This window comes from Giraffa tippelskirchi, chromosome 7 (assembly GCF_054371585.1).
Source record: "Giraffa tippelskirchi isolate mGirTip1 chromosome 7, T2T-mGirTip1v1.2.pri, whole genome shotgun sequence".
In the NCBI taxonomy this organism is placed as follows: domain Eukaryota; kingdom Metazoa; phylum Chordata; class Mammalia; order Artiodactyla; family Giraffidae; genus Giraffa; species Giraffa tippelskirchi.
The window spans coordinates 141239210-141257997 of NC_137281.1; the positions used below are offsets into that span (position 1 = coordinate 141239210).

The 18788-nt window shown below is 45.7% G+C and overlaps 1 protein-coding gene and 1 pseudogene across 15 annotated transcripts in view; both read left to right on the forward strand.

Moving 5' to 3' along the window:
* The window catches only part of EXD2 (exonuclease 3'-5' domain containing 2), a 107310-nt gene that overhangs the window by 53355 nt on the left and 35167 nt on the right, over positions 1-18788 (forward strand). For 9 of the 14 annotated variants that reach the window (XM_081513533.1, XM_081513522.1, XM_081513520.1 and 6 more), the window contains 2 exons: positions 1289-1376; positions 16678-17075. In XM_081513533.1, coding sequence (XP_081369659.1) covers positions 16725-17075 — 351 coding nt within the window. In that variant the 5' untranslated portion in view covers positions 1289-1376; positions 16678-16724. Of the gene's footprint in view, positions 1-1288; positions 1377-16187; positions 16358-16677; positions 17076-18788 lie in introns of all 14 variants that reach the window. The other 5 variants (XM_081513532.1, XM_081513528.1, XM_081513530.1 and 2 more) reach the window with 3 other exon arrangements.
* LOC145514768 (eukaryotic translation initiation factor 4 gamma 1 pseudogene) lies at positions 2412-7593 on the forward strand (annotated as a pseudogene). Its single transcript, XR_014060448.1, has one exon. The product of XR_014060448.1 is annotated as a eukaryotic translation initiation factor 4 gamma 1 pseudogene (transcript).

Sequence of the window (18788 nt, forward strand, 5' to 3'; positions counted from 1 at the left end):
AGTGTTTGGTTTATTGAAAGGGTTGGGTACATGTTTACTAAATGAATCCCTTGACTGTGGGGGAAAAATACCCCACAAAATCTCTCCATATAAAAATGAATTAATAACTGTTTTGAATGTTGCCAAGAGTTCCTTCATATGGAGGTACCCTACTTGCTCCTTCAATTTCCCTGTTAGAATTTTCTTTTTCACAGGCCACATGATGGTAAATAATAAGTGGGAACCTGGCTGCTTGGGAATTCCAGGTCTGAGGGAGCCCTTCTCAATGGAAGCAAATCAATAATGCTCTATTGTTGTTGTTTTTTTAAGTGTTCTGCCTTAACGTAACCTGATTTTAGTGTTATTAACCATGGAGGTAGTGTGAAATACAAAAATAAATTTGAAAGATGAATTAATAAAAACACATGTTAGAAGATGTTATTTTCCCAGAAAATAGAAATTCACTTTTCTATACAAAAACTTGTGAGTTGGGAGGGACGGAACAATCAAGATACAAATTGAAGGGCTTCCCTGGTGGATAAGTGGTTAAGAATCCACCTACCAATGCAGGGGACACGGGTTTGATCCCTGCTCCAGGAAGATCCCACTTGCCCCGTGGCAGCTAAGTCAGTGGACTACAACTCCCGAAGCCCTCACGCCCTAGAGCCTGTGCTCCACAACAAGCGAGTCCACCAAAATGAGAAGCCCATGCACCGCAACTAGAGGGTAGCCCCTACTCTCCCCCTGCTCTCAACAGCTAGAGAAAGCCCTTGTGCAATAAATAAATGAACAAATATCTTTTAAAAAAATCCAAATTAATCTCAAAGGATAAAATGTTTGGTTGAAACATACAAGAAGAAATTTAGAAGAAATAAATGTAAAATTTTGGATTTAAGTGCAAAGTATACAAGTATATAAAATGCGGAATTCAATATGATTTCAGTGAATTTTATTTGCCACAAACTCTGTATGAATCATCAGTGTGATTCTACTGTTCAAACACCTATCATTTCATCCAGCGTAAATAAAATATAGGGTCCAGAGCCTGGGAAGTAATAGTACCAATGTAGTCTACACCAGTTAGACTATATCTCAAGTATTGAATACAGACATGGGTGCCACATTTTAAGAGATAGATTGGCAAGCTTGGAGCTGTTCAGAAGGATCTAGTCATAATGGCGAGTGGTCTGTAAACGAAGTCACAGGAAGACTGATTGGATTAAGTAGAATGTACCAAAGGAAGTCATAAGAGCTGTCTTCACATATTTCACAAGCTCTTAGGAAAGAGTAAACACTTTTGTCATTTCAGAGGCCAGACTGAACATCAAAGAGAAAAATTTCTATGTAGGAAACTTTTACAGAATGCAAGAACGTTTCAACAAAAGCTGCCTCTTAAGGTAATGAACTCTGTTTCTGAAAGTATTCAGGTAGAGATCAGGTCATGATCTGTCAGGATTACGAAGGAAAGAAACCTTGAATTGTGTGAGAGCTGAATTTGGCTTTTAAATTTTAACTCTATAGTTCTTTGTTTCCCTTTAATAAGACTACTGTGGTTTATAGAACTCAGTAGTAGTCATATTTTAACATTTATTGAAGTCTAAAGTGCTAGCCATATGCTAAGTCAAACTATTTCATCATCTTACTTAAGCCTTACAATAATCCTACATGGTAGGTACTATCCTTTTCATTTTACTGATAAGGAAACTGAGACTTAGAGCTAAGTTCAGTAAACTGCCCAAGTTTATATAGCCACCAGGGCTTCCATGGTGGCTCAGTAGTAAAGAATCCGCCTGCTAATGCAGGAGGTGAGGGTTCAATCCCTGGGTCAGAAAGATCCCCTGGAGAAGGAATCGACAACCTACTCCAGTATTCTTGCCTGAAAATTCCCATGTATAGAGGAGTCTGGCAGTCCATGGGATCACAAAAGAGTCAGACACAACTGAGTAACTAAAACAACAACAACAGTATAGCTAGCAAGTGGCAGAGGCCCAGGGTGTTTGACTCTGGGGCTTACGTTTTTATCCTCTACCTTATGCTACTCTCTGAACATTTTAACTTATTGTTTAATTCATTAAAATGAGATTTCTTTCAGGAATATAATCATAAGTCTTAAGTGTTAAGTGGGAAACTTGCTATGCCTGTCTCTAAAAGTGAAAATGAAGTGTTAGTCGCTCAGTCGTGTCCAACTCTTTGCAATGCTATGGACGAGCTCTTCTGTCCATGGAATTCTCCAGGTGAGAATACTGGCGTGGGTTGCCATGCCCTTCTCCAGAGGATCTTCCCAATTCAGAGATCAAACCCAGGTCTCCTGCTTTGCAGGCAGCTTTTTTTTTTTTTACAGTTTGAGCCACCAGGGAAGCCCATCACTAGAAAGCACCACTTAAAAAAACATGTTTCTAGGCGGCGCCGGGCGCTGCTCCGCCCTCTGCGCCGGTCACGTGGGGGCGCCGGCTGCGCCTGCGGAGAAGCGGTGGCCGCCGAGCGGGATCCGTGCGGGGAGCCGGAAATGGTTGTGGACTACGTCTGTGCGGCTGCGTGGGGCTCGGCCGCGCGGACTGAAGGAGACTGAAGGCCCTCGGATGCCCAGAACCTGTAGGCCGCACCGTGGATTTGTTCTTAACCGAGGGGGTGCTGGGGGGACCCTGATGTGGCACCAAATGAAATGAACAAACCTCCACAGCCCACAGGCCCCCCACCTGCCCCATCCCCTGGACTCCCACAGCCAGCGTTTCCCCCGGGGCAGACAGCACCGGTGGTGTTCAGTACGCCTCAAGCGACACAAATGAACACGCCTTCTCAGCCCCGCCAGCACTTCTACCCTAGCCGGGCCCAGCCCCCGAGCAGTGCAGCCTCCCGAGTGCAGAGTGCAGCCCCTGCCCGCCCTGGCCCAGCTGCCCATGTCTACCCTGCTGGATCCCAAGTAATGATGATCCCTTCCCAGATCTCCTACCCAGCCTCCCAGGGGGCCTACTACATCCCTGGACAGGGCCGTTCCACATATGTTGTCCCGACACAGCAGTATCCTGTGCAGCCGGGAGCCCCAAGCTTCTACCCAGGTGCAAGCCCTACAGAGTTTGGGACCTACGCTGGCGCTTACTACCCAGCCCAGGGTGTGCAGCAGTTTCCCACTGGTGTGGCTCCCCCACCTGTTTTGATGAACCAGCCACCCCAGATTGCTCCCAAGAGGGAGCGAAAGACGATCCGAATTCGAGACCCAAACCAAGGAGGGAAGGATATCACGGAGGAGATCATGTCTGGGGCCCGCACTGCCTCCACACCCACCCCTCCTCAGACGGGAGGCGGTCTGGAGCCTCAGGCTAATGGGGAGACACCCCAGGTTGCTGTCGTCATCCGGCCAGATGACCGGTCGCAGGGAGCAATCATTGGGGAGCGGCCAGGTCTGCCTGGCCCAGAGCACAGCCCTTCAGAATCCCAGCCTTCATCACCTTCTCCGACCCCATCACCACCCCCAGTCTTGGAACCAGGGTCTGAGCCTAATCTCGCAGTCCTCTCTGTTCCTGGGGACACGATGACAACGGGGATGATACAGACGTCTGTAGAAGAATCAACCCCCACGCCTCCTGAAACTGGGGAGCCGTATTGCCTCTCTCCAGAGCCCACTCCCCTCGCTGAACCCATATTGGAAGTAGAAGTGACGCTGAGCAAACCAGTTCCAGAATCTGAGTTCTCTTCCAGTCCTCTCCAGGTTCCCAGCCCCCTGGCATCTCACAAGGTGGAAATTCTTCCTGAGCCTAATGGCACGGTCCCATCTGAGAATTTGGAACCAGAGGTGGAGTCAAGCCCAGAGCTTGCCCCTCTCCCTCCTCCGGCTTGTCTCTCTGAATCCCCCATGCCTATTGCTCCAACTGCCCAACCTGAGGAACTACTCAACGGAGCCCCTTCACCACCAGCTGTGGACTTAAACCCAGTGAACCAGAGGAACAGGCCAAAGAGGCTACAGTGTCAGTCACTCCCCCCACTGTCCTTTCTGCTGCCCCAGCTGTGGCTCCTCCAGTGGCTTCCCCTGCTCAGGAGGAGGACATGGAGGAGGAGGAAGAAGAGGAAGAGGAAGGAGAAGCTGAGAGTGAGAAGGGAGGAGAGGAACCTCTCCCCCCAGAGAGCACCCCTGTCCCAGCCCACCTGTCCCAGAATTTGGAGGTGGCAGTAGCCACCCAAGTGGCAGTATCTGTGCCAAAGAGGAGACGGAAAATTAAGGAGCTCAATAAGAAGGAGGCTGTAGGAGACCTTCTAGATGCCTTCAAGGAGGCGAACCCAGGGGTACCAGAGGTGGAAAATCAGCCTCCTGTAGGCAACAATCCCAGCCCAGAGCCTGAGGGCAGCAGTGTGCCCCTGCGGTCTGAGGAAGGAGAAGAGACCTGGGACTCAAAGGAAGACAAGATTCAAAATGCAGAGAACATTCAGCCGGGGGAACAGAAATATGAATATAAGTCAGATCAGTGGAAGCCTCTAAACCTTGAGGAGAAAAAGCGTTATGACCGAGAGTTCCTGCTCGGCTTTCAGTTCATCTTTGCCAGTATGCAGAAGCCTGAGGGACTGCCCCACATCAGTGATGTGGTGTTGGATAAGGCCAATAAAACACCATTGCGACCGCTGGACCCCTCTAGACTTCAGGGCATAAATTGTGGCCCAGACTTCACTCCGTCCTTTGCCAACCTTGGCCGACCAGCCCTTAGCAACCGTGGGCCCCCGAGGGGTGGGCCAGGTGGGGAGCTGCCCCGAGGGCCGGCTGGCCTGGGACCCCGGCGATCTCAGCAGGGTCCCCGAAAGGAACCACGCAAGATCATTGCCACAGTGTCAATGACCGAAGATATAAAGCTGAACAAAGCAGAAAAGGCCTGGAAACCCAGTAGCAAGTGGACGGCGGCTGATAAGGACCGAGGGGAAGAGGATGCTGATGGCAGCAAAACCCAGGACCTGTTCCGCAGGGTGCGCTCCATCTTGAATAAGCTGACACCCCAGATGTTCCAGCAGCTGATGAAGCAGGTGACGCAGCTAGCCATTGATACCGAGGAACGTCTCAAAGGGGTCATTGACCTCATCTTCGAGAAGGCCATTTCAGAACCCAACTTCTCCGTGGCCTATGCCAACATGTGCCGCTGCCTCATGGCGCTGAAAGTGCCCACTACAGAAAAGCCAACAGTGACTGTGAACTTCCGAAAACTGTTGTTAAATCGATGTCAGAAGGAGTTTGAAAAAGACAAAGATGATGATGAGGTTTTTGAGAAGAAGCAAAAAGAGATGGATGAAGCTGCCACGGCAGAGGAACGGGGACGCCTGAAAGAAGAGCTGGAAGAGGCTCGAGACATAGCCCGGCGGCGCTCGTTAGGAAATATCAAGTTTATCGGGGAGTTGTTCAAACTGAAGATGTTAACAGAGGCAATCATGCATGACTGTGTGGTTAAACTACTTAAGAACCATGATGAAGAGTCCCTTGAATGCCTTTGCCGTCTGCTCACCACCATTGGCAAAGACCTGGACTTTGAAAAGGCCAAGCCCCGGATGGATCAGTATTTCAACCAGATGGAAAAAATCATTAAGGAAAAGAAGACTTCATCCCGGATCCGTTTTATGCTGCAGGATGTGCTGGATCTGCGGAGGAGCAACTGGGTACCAAGGCGAGGGGACCAGGGTCCCAAGACAATTGACCAAATCCACAAGGAAGCTGAGATGGAGGAGCATCGGGAGCACATAAAAGTGCAGCAGCTAATGGCCAAGGGCAGCGACAAGCGTCGGGGTGGCCCTCCAGGCCCACCCATCAGCCGTGGCCTTCCACTTGTGGATGATGGTGGCTGGAACACAGTACCCATCAGCAAGGGCAGCCGCCCTATTGACACTTCTCGACTCACTAAGATCACGAAGCCTGGCTCCATCGATTCTAATAACCAGCTGTTTGCACCTGGAGGCCGATTGAGCTGGGGCAAGGGTAGCAGTGGAGGCTCAGGAGCCAAGCCCTCTGATGCAGCATCAGAAGCTGCTCGTCCAGCTACTAGTACCTTGAATCGCTTCTCAGCCCTTCAACAAGCAGTACCGACAGAAAGCACAGATAACAGACGAGTGGTGCAGAGGAGTAGCTTGAGCCGGGAACGAGGTGAGAAAGCTGGAGACCGGGGAGACCGCCTAGAGCGGAGTGAACGGGGAGGTGACCGTGGTGACCGGCTTGATCGCGCCCGGACACCCGCCACCAAGCGGAGCTTCAGCAAGGAAGTGGAGGAACGGAGTAGAGAGCGGCCCTCTCAGCCTGATGGACTGCGCAAGGCAGCTAGCCTCACGGAGGATCGGGACCGTGGGCGGGAAGCTGTGAAGCGAGAAGCTGCTCTCCCCCCCATGAGTCCCCCGAAGGCTGCACTCTCTGAAGAGGAGCTGGAGAAGAAATCCAGGGCCATCATTGAGGAATACCTCCATCTCAATGACATGAAGGAGGCCGTGCAGTGCGTGCAGGAGCTGGCCTCGCCCTCACTGCTCTTTATCTTTGTGCGGCACGGCATCGAGTCCACACTGGAGCGCAGCGCCATTGCGCGGGAGCATATGGGGCGGCTACTACACCAGCTGCTCTGTGCTGGGCACCTCTCCACTGCCCAGTACTACCTAGGGCTATATGAAATTCTAGAGTTGGCTGAAGACATGGAAATTGACATCCCTCATGTGTGGCTCTACCTAGCAGAATTGATAACACCCATTCTGCAGGAAGGTGGGGTGCCCATGGGAGAGCTGTTCAGGGAAATAACAAAACCTCTGAGACCCCTGGGTAAGGCTGCTTCCCTGTTGCTGGAGATCCTGGGGCTCCTGTGCAAAAGCATGGGTCCTAAAAAGGTGGGGACGCTGTGGCGAGAGGCTGGACTCAGCTGGAAGGAATTTCTACCTGAAGGCCAGGATGTTAGTGCCTTTGTCACTGCGCAGAAGGTGGAATATACCCTGAGAGAGGAGTCAGAAGCCCCGGGCCAGAGGTTGCTCTCCTTCGAGGAGCTGCGCAGGCAGCTGGAGAAGCTGCTGCAGGAGGGCAGCAGTAACCAGCGGGTGTTTGACTGGATAGAGGCCAACCTGAATGAGCAGCAGGTGACATCCAACACATTAGTTCGAGCCCTCATGACAACTGTCTGCTATTCTGCAATTATCTTTGAGTCTTCTCTCCGAGTGGATGTTGCAGTGCTGAAAGCACGAGCAAAACTGCTACAGAAATACCTATGTGACGAGCAAAAGGAGCTGCAGGCACTCTATGCCCTCCAGGCCCTTGTAGTGACCTTAGACCAGCCCCCTAACCTGCTTGGGATGTTCTTCGACGCGCTGTATGACGAGGACGTGGTGAAGGAGGAAGCCTTTTATATATGGGAGAGTAGCAAGGACCCTGCTGAGCAGCAGGGCAAGGGCATGGCCCTAAAATCTGTCACGACTTTTTTCAAGTGGCTTCGTGAGGCGGAGGAGGAGGAGTCTGACCACAACTGAGGGTGGGTGGGGCCGGGGACTTGGAGCCCCATGGACACTCGGATGGCCAAGCCAGCTGCCTGGACTGCAAGGGGTGGGGGCGGCAGCAGCGGCGGCAGTGGCAGTGAGTGCCTGTAGTGCGATGTCTGAGCTAATAAAGTGGCTGAAGAGGCAGGATGGCTTGGGGCTGCCTGGGGCCCCCCTCCAGATGCTGCCAGGTGTCCCTCTCCTCCCCCTGGGGCACAGAGATATATTATATATAAAGTCTTGAAATTTGGTGTGTCTTGAGGGGGGGGCACCACCGCCTGCCCCTGGGGTCCTTTTTTATTTTCTGAAAATCACTCTTGGGACTGCCGTCCTCGCTGCTGGGGGCATATGCCCCAGCCCCTGCACCACCCCTGCTGCCTGGGCAGGGGGAAGGGGGGGCACGGTGCCTGTAATTATTAAACATGAATTCAATTATGAAAAAAAAACAAAAAACAAAAAACATGTTTCTAATTGAAGTCGCAAAGGAGTCGGACGTGATTTAGGGACTACAATAACAACAACAAAATTATGAATATATACATACTCATACAGAATTTGAAAAATCAAAACTATTTATAACCCTACTGCCTTAGGTAACCACTGTTACCAGTTTTATAACAGTTACTTAATGCAATTATTTTATACAATTTTTTAAAAAAAGAGCGGCAGATCCTTTGTCACTGAAGATGGTGAAGCATTGAAAGCTTTGGATCCCAGAGCCAGTCCTTAGTGAGGTGTCTTAGTCTGTACTTATAGGATACCACAGACTGGGTGGCTTAGAGACACCAGTTCTACCAGTTCTGGAGGCTGGAAGTCCAAGATCAGATTGCCAGCATGGCTGAGTCTTGATGAACATTTTCTTCTGGGCTGCAGGCTACCAACAACTTCTTATTGTATTCTTAGTGGCAGAAATCAGAGAGAAACAAGGTCTCTCCTGACTTTTTAGGGGCACTAATCCCATTCACTAGGGCTCCACCCTCATGACCTCATCTCATCCTCAGTTCAGTTCAGTCACTCAGTCATGTCCAACTCTACAACCCCATAGATTGCAGCACACCAGGCCTCCCTGACCATCACCAACTCCCAGAGTTTACTCAAACTCATGTCCATTGAGTGGATGGTGCCATCCAACCATCTCATCCTCTGTCGTCCCCTTCTCCTCCAGCCTTCAGTCTTTCCCAGAATCAGGGTCTTTTCCAATGAGTCAGTTCTTCATATCAGGTGGACAAAGCATTGGAGTTTCAGCTTCAACATCAGTCCTTCCAATGAATATTCAGGACTGATTTCCTTTAGGATGGACTGGTTGGATCTTCTTGCTGTCCAAGGGACTCTCAAGAGTCTTCTCCAACACCACAGTTGAAAAACATCAATTCTTTGACACTCAGCTTTCTTTATAGTCCAACTTTCACATCCATACATGACTACTGGAAAAACCATAGCTTTGACTAGACAGACCTTTTGTTGGCAAAGTAGTGTCTCTGCTTTTTAATATGCTGTATAGGTTGGTCATAACTTTTCTTCCAAGGAGTAAGCGTCTTTTAATATCATGGCTGCAGTCACCATCTGCAGTGATTTTGGAGCCCCCCAAAATAAAATCTGCCACTGTTTCCATTGTTTCCCCATCTATTTGCCATGAAGTGATGGGACCGGATGCCATGATCTTAGTTTTCTGAAGGCTGAGTTTTAAGCCAACTTTTTCACTCTCCTCTTTCCAAAGGCCCCACTTCTAATACCATCAGTTGGAGTTTGAGATTTCCTCATGAATTTCAGAGGGACACAGACATTCCATTTATAACCCAAGATTTGATTTTTCTCACTCCTAGCCCAGTGTTCAACCATATTGCTTGTATATAGTATCACAGCTCAGTAAGGAAAGACATTTGTTTTAGCTTCATGTTAATAAACAGTTTTGTAGTCTGATAATTGAATTAGAAATATCTATCATAAAATGTTAGCATATAATACCTTGAATTGTTTTATTCATTCAGTAAATATTTGTTGTTATCAGTGCTGTGCTAATTGCTGGAGATAGTTATATACAAATGAAGAACCCAGTTAAGGTGAAGAAGCATTTAAGGTCCCTATTTTCATGGGGTTTACATTCTGGTGGGAAAGACAGACAGTGAATGTACCAGCTGTCATTAATTCATAAGTCAAGCCAACAGGAGAAAAATCAGAAATATCCCTAACTTTCAAAAATTCCATACACTTGTGTAACCCACACCTCCATCAACATATGGAACTTTACCACAATTCCAGAAATTTCCCTTATATCCAAAATGCTTTTCCCTGGAATTTGGCATAACTGGCTCCTTTTCGTCATTCAGTGCACAGCTTAAATGTCTCTTCCCTGCACCCACCCCTCTCAGCAGCAAGTATTGTTCAGATTTTTTTTTTCTACCATAGATTAGCTGTTCTAAATATATATATAAATAGATGTTCTTTATATATAAATAGAACTATACAGTATCCCTTTTATATCTGTCTTCTTTCACTCAGCCTAAGGTTATTTGAGATTCATCCAGGTTGCATGTATTAGTAATAAGTTCCTCTTTATTCTTGATTAACATTGCATTGTATGGATGTACCACTTGGGCTGTTTCCAGTTTGGGGCTATTATGAATGAAGCTGTTCTGAATATGCTTATACAGGTCTTTTTGTGGATATATTTAATTTATCCAACTTGGACTCAGTGAACTGTACCAAATCTGACCTCCTTCATCTTCCAAATCTTCCTTTTATGGATATTGAGTTTCTCAATCCATCCTTTGTGTCTGTTCTTATATTTTTCTGTCTTTATCTTTGTGATGCATTCTGAATGACTTCCTCAGATTTATCCTCAGTTCAGTAACCCTTCCTCTCTCTCTGTCTGATCCACTGTTTGTCTGTTAAGTATTGAGTTTTTAAAAAAATTTTAACAAATGTTTTTCGTATCTAGAAATTCTACTTTTTGTTGTCTATTGTTCATGGTTTAGATTTTATTTTCTTGAATTTCCCTGATTGTTATTTTGAAGTCTCTTTCAGATCTCAGATACGGTTTTTTTTTTTTTCATGATGACTCTGAGCTATTTTTATTGGTTTTAGGGTTTGGGGTTTTGTGTTGTTTTCTTTTATTTGTGAACACTCTTGTAGGGATTGATCTTCCGTGGCAGTCTTGCATGGTGGAAACATACTGTTGCATGGTAAAAACAGATTTATGATCAGCTCTACCTTTTTCCAGCAGAACTCATCTTTAGTTTTAGTTTTTTGGTTAAGGGTTTCCTTTTGTAAGTATAACGTGAATTTAGGCCCTGTTATCAATCCAGAGTGCAGATTTGAGGGGTTGTCCTCTCAGGGGGAACTCGGTTCATATTCTCTTTTCTTAAGTTGAATGAAAGATTCTTTATATTCTATAGTACTGTATAATTTTAAAAAGTTTCACACTTATATTCAGGTATATACAGCTTTTCCCTTATAGAATATTAGAAAATATTGAGTATATTTTAGGTACTGTGCTATACAGTAGATCCTTATTGGTTATCTATTTTATGTATAGTAATGTGTGTATATTAATCCAAAACTCCTGTTTTATCCCTGCTCCCCCTTCCTCTTTGGTAATCATGTTTGTTTTCTTTGTGGGTCTGTTTCTGTTTTGCCAATAAGTTCATTTGTTTCATTTTTTTTAGATTTCACATATAAGTGATATCATATGATATTTGTCTTTCTCTGTCTGACTTCCTTCACTTAGTGTGGTAATCTTCAGGTCCATCCATGTTGTTGCAAGTGGCATTATTTTATTCTTTCTTATGGCCAAGTAATACTCCATTGTGTATATATACCCCATCTTCTTTATCCATTCGTCTGTAATGGACATTTGGGTTGCTTCCATGTCTTGGCTATTGTAAATACTGCTTCACTGAATGTTGGGATACGTGTATCTTTTCAAATTAGTGTTTCAGTTTTTTGGGAGTATATACTCAGGAGTGGAATTGCTGGGTCTTTTGGTAGTTCTTTTTTTTTTAAGATTTATTTATTTTTGGCTCTCCTGGGTCTTTGTTGCTGAGGCTTTCTCTGATTGTGGTGAGCAGGGGCTACTCTTTGTTGTGGTGCACGGGCTTCTCATTGCACTGGCTTCTCTTATTGCAGAACTCAGGCTCTAGGCACACAAGCTCAGTAGTTGTGGCATACCAGCTTAGTTGCCCTGCAGCATGTGGGATCTTCCTGGAGCAGGGATCTGCATTGGTAGACAGACTCTTAATCACTGGACCACCAGGAAAGCACCCCACCCTCACTCCCCGCCCTTTTCAGGTAAAGTTTTTTAAAAGATAGTTTAAAATTAATTTTTCAATATTTTTATTTATTTGGCTGTGCCAGGTCTTAGTTGTGGCACGTGGGATCTTCAGTCTTCTTTGTTGCATTGATCTATAGTTGGGGCATGCAAACTCTTGGGCTTCCCAGGTGGCACTAGTGGTAAAGAACTTACCTGACAGTGCAGGAGACTTAAGAGTCGCAGGTTCGGTCCCTGGGGTGGGAAGATCCCCTGGAGGAGGGCATGGCAACCCACTGCAGTGTTCTTGCCTGGAGAATCCCATGGACAGAGGAGCCTGGTGAGCTACAGTCCATAGGATCACCCAGAGTCAGACGCGACTGAGCACGCAGGCACGTATGCAAATTCTTATTCTGAGTGTCTGGAGGGGGCTGTGGGCTCAAGAAGTCTTTAGGTAGCCTGTCTGCTTATGGGTGGGGCTGTGTCACCACCCAGTTTAGTTATTTGGCCTGAGGCATCCCAACATTGGTGCCTAGAAGCTATTGGGTAGGGCCACAGGTTCTAATGAACTAGAGAGAGGAGCAAAGATCAGCAGTGGCTTCCATATATGACTGACTGAGCTCCCAAATATAACTGTTGTCAGCTGCAGCCACCCCCAACCTCTCCAAAGGCAGCAGGTAGGTCTGACCCAGACTCCTATCAAATAACAGCTTTTAGCCTGAGCCCTAGTGCTTGTAGGATCTTGTGTGTGTCATTTAAGAGTGGAGTCTGTATTTCCCCCAATCCTTTGGGACTCCCGAAATTAAGCCCTGCTGGCCTTCAGAGCCAAATGGTCTGGGGGCTAGTCTTCCTGGTGCAGGATCCCCAGGATGGGGAACCCACCGTGGGACTTAGAACTCTCACTCCTGTGGGAGAACCTCTGCACTGTAATTATTTTCCAGTTTGTGTGTCGCTCACCTGGGAGTATGGGACTTTATATCATGACTCAGCTCCTCCTGCTCATCTTGTGGTTCCTTCTTTGTGTCTTTTAGTTGTAGACTGTCTTTTCGGGAGGTTTTGGTCCTTTTTCATAGATAGTTGTTCTGCAGGTAGGAGTGGTTTTGGTGTGCTTGTGAAAAAGAGGTGAACTCAGGGTCTTTCTATTCCACTATCTTGGTTGATGTCCAAGGGACTGTTCATAGTCTCACCCTTGGGTGGATGACTTACCTGGGCTGTGGTGAGTGAACACTTAGAGGTTCTTTCAATGAACAAGGCAACACTTTCCTGCATCTCTGCTGTGCCCTGGGCTTGTGGCCTAGACTTCTGTCCCTGGGCTGGTGATATACCCCCGCACTGGGGCTGGTATGTATTCTGATCTCTGCCCAATTGTACCTCCTACCCAGTGCAGATTCCCTTCTTCCATTTCTGATACCTGTCTACTTTTTAAGTTTAACTGTGTATTAAACGTTTGTTATCTCTTTAATATTTTCTCCAAAATTTATATTGTTTAGAGTGGGAAAGGGAAGGGTTTTTTTTTTTATCTTCTTAGAGTATTTTAACTAGAAATCTCGCTATGCAAGTTCTTTAATCTCATTAAGTCTCAATTTCTTCTTCAGTAAAAGTACTGGAGAACATGCCCTTGAATACTGAAGCATAGTTTCTGCAAAAAAGTATTTTAAGAGTAGCATAGCCATTTTATGGCAACCCACTCCAGTACTCTTGCCTGGAAAATCCCATGGACGGAGGAGCCTGGTGGGCTGCAGTCCATGGGGTTGCGAAGAGTCGGACACGACTGAGCGACTTCACTTTCACTTTTCACTTTCATGCATTGGAGAAGGAAATGGCAACCCACTCCAGTGTTCTTGCCTGGAGAATCCCAGGGACGGGGGAGCCCGGTAGGCTGCCGTCTTTGGGGTCGCACAGAGTCGGACACGACTGAAGCAACTTAGCAGCAGCAGCCATTTTATTGTTTTCATTAGTACTGTAATAACTGTTGTGATTCCATTTTTTTCTCCAATGCTGAATATCTCTGTAGGCATAATGATTGGTTGTTGTAAATATTAAAGTATTTTTAAAAAATTGTTTTTGAAACTTTTCAAAGTTGATAAAAACAGTACACATTGGGAGTTCCTTGGTAGCTTTGCGGTTAGGATCCTGGGCTTTCCTTGGTGGCCTGGGTTCAGTCTCTGGTCTAGAATTGAGATCCCAAAAGCCATGTGGTGTGGCTAAAACAAAATAAAGTACACATTGAATGGAAACCATCAGTCACAGAGCAGTATTGTTGTTCAGTTGCTATGTCCTCTTTGACTCTGTGACCCCATGGACTGCAGCACACCAGGCTTCCCTGTCCTTCACTATCTCCCAGAGTTTGCTCAGACCCATATCCATCGAGTCAGTGATGCCATCCAACCATCTTGTCTTCTGTCACCCACTTCTTCTCCTGCCTTCAATCTTTCCCAGCATCAGGGTCTTTTCCAGTGAATTGGCTTTTTGCATCAGGGGGCCAAAGAACTGAAGCTTCAGCTTCAGCATCAATCCTTCCAATTCAGGGTTGATTTCCTTTGAGATTGACTGGTTTGATCTCCTTGCTGTCCAAGGGACTCTCAAAAATCTTCTCCAGCACCACAATTTGAAAGCATCATTTCTTTGGTGCTCAGCCTTCTTTGGGCTTCCTTGGTGGCTGAGAAGGTAAAGAATCAACCTGCAATTCGGGAGACCTGAATTCAGTCCCTGGGTTGGGAAGATCTCCTGGAGGAGGGCAGGGCAACCCGCTCCAGTATTCTTGCCTTGGAGAATCCCCATGGACAGAGGAGCCTCATGGGCTACAGCCCATGGGGTCACAAAGAGTCAGACACGACTGAGCAACTAAGCACCACAGCCTTCTTTATGGTCCAACTCTCACATCCATACATGGCTACTTGAAAAGTATAGGTGGGGTCTAGCAAACTGCTGTGTCTTTGAACAGTATAGATTTTAGGTCAGAGCCTACAAATGGGTAGCCCAGAACCCCAAATAGTTTAATTTTTAAATTATTTGTAAAATTTATTGAAACCTCACACTTTTTTATTTCACTGGCACAGTGTTTCAAAAACTAAATTTGTTGCTGACACTTGAAAATGGTGACATTTCACATAAAATTCAGGTATCTAACTTCTCTTGAGTCATCAAGATAATCTGAACATACTGGGTCTTCTTCACAAATAGGTGAGGAAGAGCACAACAGCTTGTGCTCGATAGTTGCTCTCCCATGCTTTCCCTCCATTACAGAGGCCAAAGGCCACTTGCCATTTATTGCTACCCTCGTGAAAGCGAAAGTGTTAGTCGCTCAGCCGTGTCCTACTCTTCGACCCCATGGACTGTAGCCTGCCAGGCTCCGTCCTTGGAATTCTCCAGGCAAGAATACTGGAGTGGATAGCCATTCCCTATTGTTACACTTTTACTGTTGTTTTAAAAATAGTACAGAAATAGTAGTATATACCTATTTTTTCTGTCAAAAATAGGAAAACAAAAGATAGGTGGTCAAAAACCATATTGTAAGTATCGGTAACAAAGTTAATCCAAGGAAGAAATGAAAGAGTTTATTTGAGCCAAATTGGAGGATTGTAACCTGGGAAAAGCAACTCAGAAAGCTCTGAGAATTGTTCCATCACTGAGAAGTCAAGGCACAGTTATAAAAGATTTTTGGGACCGAGGGCTGTACATCAGATGTTGTATTATTGCCCGTTTATATAATCAAGATCTAAATGCCATGTGACCCCTTGTGAGATTAAGAAGGAATGTTATCTCTAAGCAGTTGTCTTATTGATACTAGGAGAATATTGCTCTTTATGATTGAGCGGGTATTTCCGCCAATGGGGAAGTTAGGTTAATGCATAATGCAGATACATAATGCACAGTGGGAAGAGAGAGGAGGCCAAAGGACAGAAAAATATTTTTTGTTTTTCTTGTCTTGCCATAAAGTAATGAATTTTATTTCACGTATGAAAAATGTAGAAGAAACTATTTTGTGATAGAAAGGAAGACAGTTCCTACATATTTAATAGGACATCTGTGTCAATTTCTCTTGCAGTTGGCTTTCTTCACTTATTTATGTTATCCTCTTTTGACCTTGTGAACATTTCAAATTGCAGCCCCCTCTTGGCTCCCTTAAGTTCTGCTCTTTTTCATTTCTAGTCTGTCTTCTCTTTTGCTTTGTCCTAGTTTACCCTTGGTAATTGAGTGTGTTTCTATGGGAGAACTACTGAGAACTTCTGAAACAACAGAAAGTCCACGTTTACTCAAGCCTGTTTGTTCCATCCCCTACAGTAGCCCACACCTTCTAGAAAAGTAAAAGTCTCCCCACCAACTTGCTGGTGATTCGATTTTTCAAATTGCAAAGCAGATGTTTCTGTTCAACTGTTAGAGATTGAGGGTTTAAGCACAAACACCCCAAGGAAGAGCCGTTAACTAAAATTTACTCATATTACATCAGCAAGTGGAAGTAAGAGTCTAGATTTTTTCTATTTTGATTTTGTAGGATTAAGAGAGCCCTGGGCAACTGATAGAGGGAAGGGGTTTTTTCCTTGGATGAGAATGGAGATACAGGTAGAGTCCGTGCATACGTGCTCAATCGTTCAGTAATGTCTGACTCTTTGTGACGCTATGGACTGTAGCCCTCCAGGCTACTCTGCCCATGGGATTCTCCAGGTAAGAATACTAGAGTGGGTTGCCATTTTCTTCTCCAGCTTATCTTCCCTAACCAGGGATCTCCTGCATTTTTCTGCAATGACAGACAGATTCTTTACCACTGAGCCATCTGGGAAGCCCAGAAGTAGAGTACAGGACATACCAAAGGGGGGAAAAATTAAAATACCACTGTTTCACGTGGAAATTTGTAGCGATTGTTTAAGTTTGTGGTTACATGGATTGTGAATGGAATATTTTTTTTTTGCAGGGTGGAGGGGGTACTTGTTTTCCTGTAGCTTCAAATTCTGTTTGTAAATATATTGTTGCCATTTGTTTTGCAGATTGCGGGGTTAGTGATATGCTTTCCTAAACAGCAGGAAAGTTGAAGATGTCTAAACACTTAGTGGCCTTGACAGTGACCACCCTTCTTGGTGTGGCTGTCGGCCTTGTCCTGTGGAAGGGCTTCCAGCGCCGGAGGAGTAAATCGAGCCCAGTGACCCGGCAGCGGCTGTCGCAGCAGCAGCAGCAGCAGCAGCAGCAGCAAGTGCCAGGCGGGAGAGAGCTGCTCGCTCCAGAAGAGGAGCAGCCGCACTCCATTGCCCCCAGAGCCTCATGGGAAGAGAGGATCCTCGGAGCAAAGGTGATGACTGTGTCTCAGGAGGCAGAGTGGGATCAAATTGAGCCCTCGCTTAGGATTGAGTTAGAAGATTTTCCAGTGCTTGGATTCGACTGTGAGTGGGTAAGTTAAAAAGCAAAACTGAAACAAGTATTTTCCGCTTTTCCAGAGATCTTGAGTAGTCAAATAGAGGATAAGATTAAAGGAGAATTAGCTTGTTCTTAGTTCAGTTCAGTTCAGTTGCTCAGTCGTGTGCAACTCTTTGTGACCTCATGGACTGCAGCACACTAGGCCTCCCAGTCCATCACCAGCTCCTGGAGTTTACTCAAACTCACGTCCATTGAGTCGGTGATGCCCTCCAACCATCTCACCCTCTGTCGTCCCCTTCTCCTCCTGCCTTCAATCTTTCCCAGCATCAGGGTCTTTTCAAATGAGTCAGCTCTTTGCATCAGGTGGCCAAAGTATTGGAGTTTCAGCTTTAGCATCAGTCCTTCCAATGTATATTCGGGACTGATTTCCTTTAGGATGGACTGGTTGGATCTCCTTCCTATCCAAGGGACTCTCAAGAGTCTTCTCCAATACCACAGTTCAAAAGCATCAATTCTTCTGAGCTCAGCTTTCTTTATAGTCCAGCTCTCACATCCACACATGACTACTGGAAAAACCATAGCCTTGGCTAGATGGACCTTTGTTGGCAAAGTAATGTCTCTGCTTTTTAATATGCCGTGTAGGTTGGTCATAACTTTCTTTCCAAGGAGTAAGCGTCTTTTAATTTCATGGCTGCAGTCACCATCTGCAGTGATTTTAGAGCCCCCCAAAATAAAGTCTGTCACTGTTTCCACTGTTTCCCCATCTATTTCCCATGAAGTGATGGGACCAGATGCCATGATCTTAGTTTTCTGAATGTTGAGCTTTAAGCCAAATTTTCACTCTCCTCTTTCACTTTCATCAAGAGGCTCTTTAGTTCTTCTTCACTTTCTGCCATAAGGGTGGTATCATCTGCATATCTGAGATTATTGATATTTCTCCTGGCAATCTTGATTCCAGCCTGTACTTCATCCAGCCCAGCATTTCTCATGATGTACTCGGCATATAAGTTAAATAATCAGGGTGACAATATACAGCCTTGACGTACTCCTTTCCTGATTTGGAGCCAGTCTGTTGTTCCATGTCCAGTTCTAACTGTTGCTTCCTGACCTAAATACAGATTTCTCAGGAGGCAGGTCAGGTGGTCTGGTATTCCCATCTCTTTAAGAATTTTCCACATCTCTTATTAATTCAGCATAATACCTTGCCAAGATTCTGTGATCTGTGTGTTCTGGATATCTGGAGTACAGTCAGGAGCCAGGAAATGTAATCAAAGGAGGCCCTAAGCAGAATAGCTGCCGCCAAATCAGATCACAGGTTGATAGGAGGAACTAAAGATGCCAATACAGTGATGACCAAGAAGAGAACATCTGATGGTGTGGGAAAAGTTTAGTAGTCACACAAGGCCTTACAGAGCTACTGAGGGTATTTCTTTATATCATCAACAGTTGAGTAGTAGTTTATACCAGTGACCTTGGGCCATCAGGAAAAGATTGGGCATTTTTAGTTTATTGTGTATAAGAATTATGTCATTTTAGAAATATTAATATATTTCTATATTATTTTAGATATGTTTACACCAACAACAATAGAAGAAAGCATTAGTAAGCACTGAACTTTAGTAGATTGGGAAAATTCTCATTTGTCAAACACCTTGATTATTCCAACCAAGTGAAATATAACTGCAGAAACAATAGGGTAGGATGAAGTGAGTAGTTAGTAACAGCTACTGACTTAATAGTAATACGT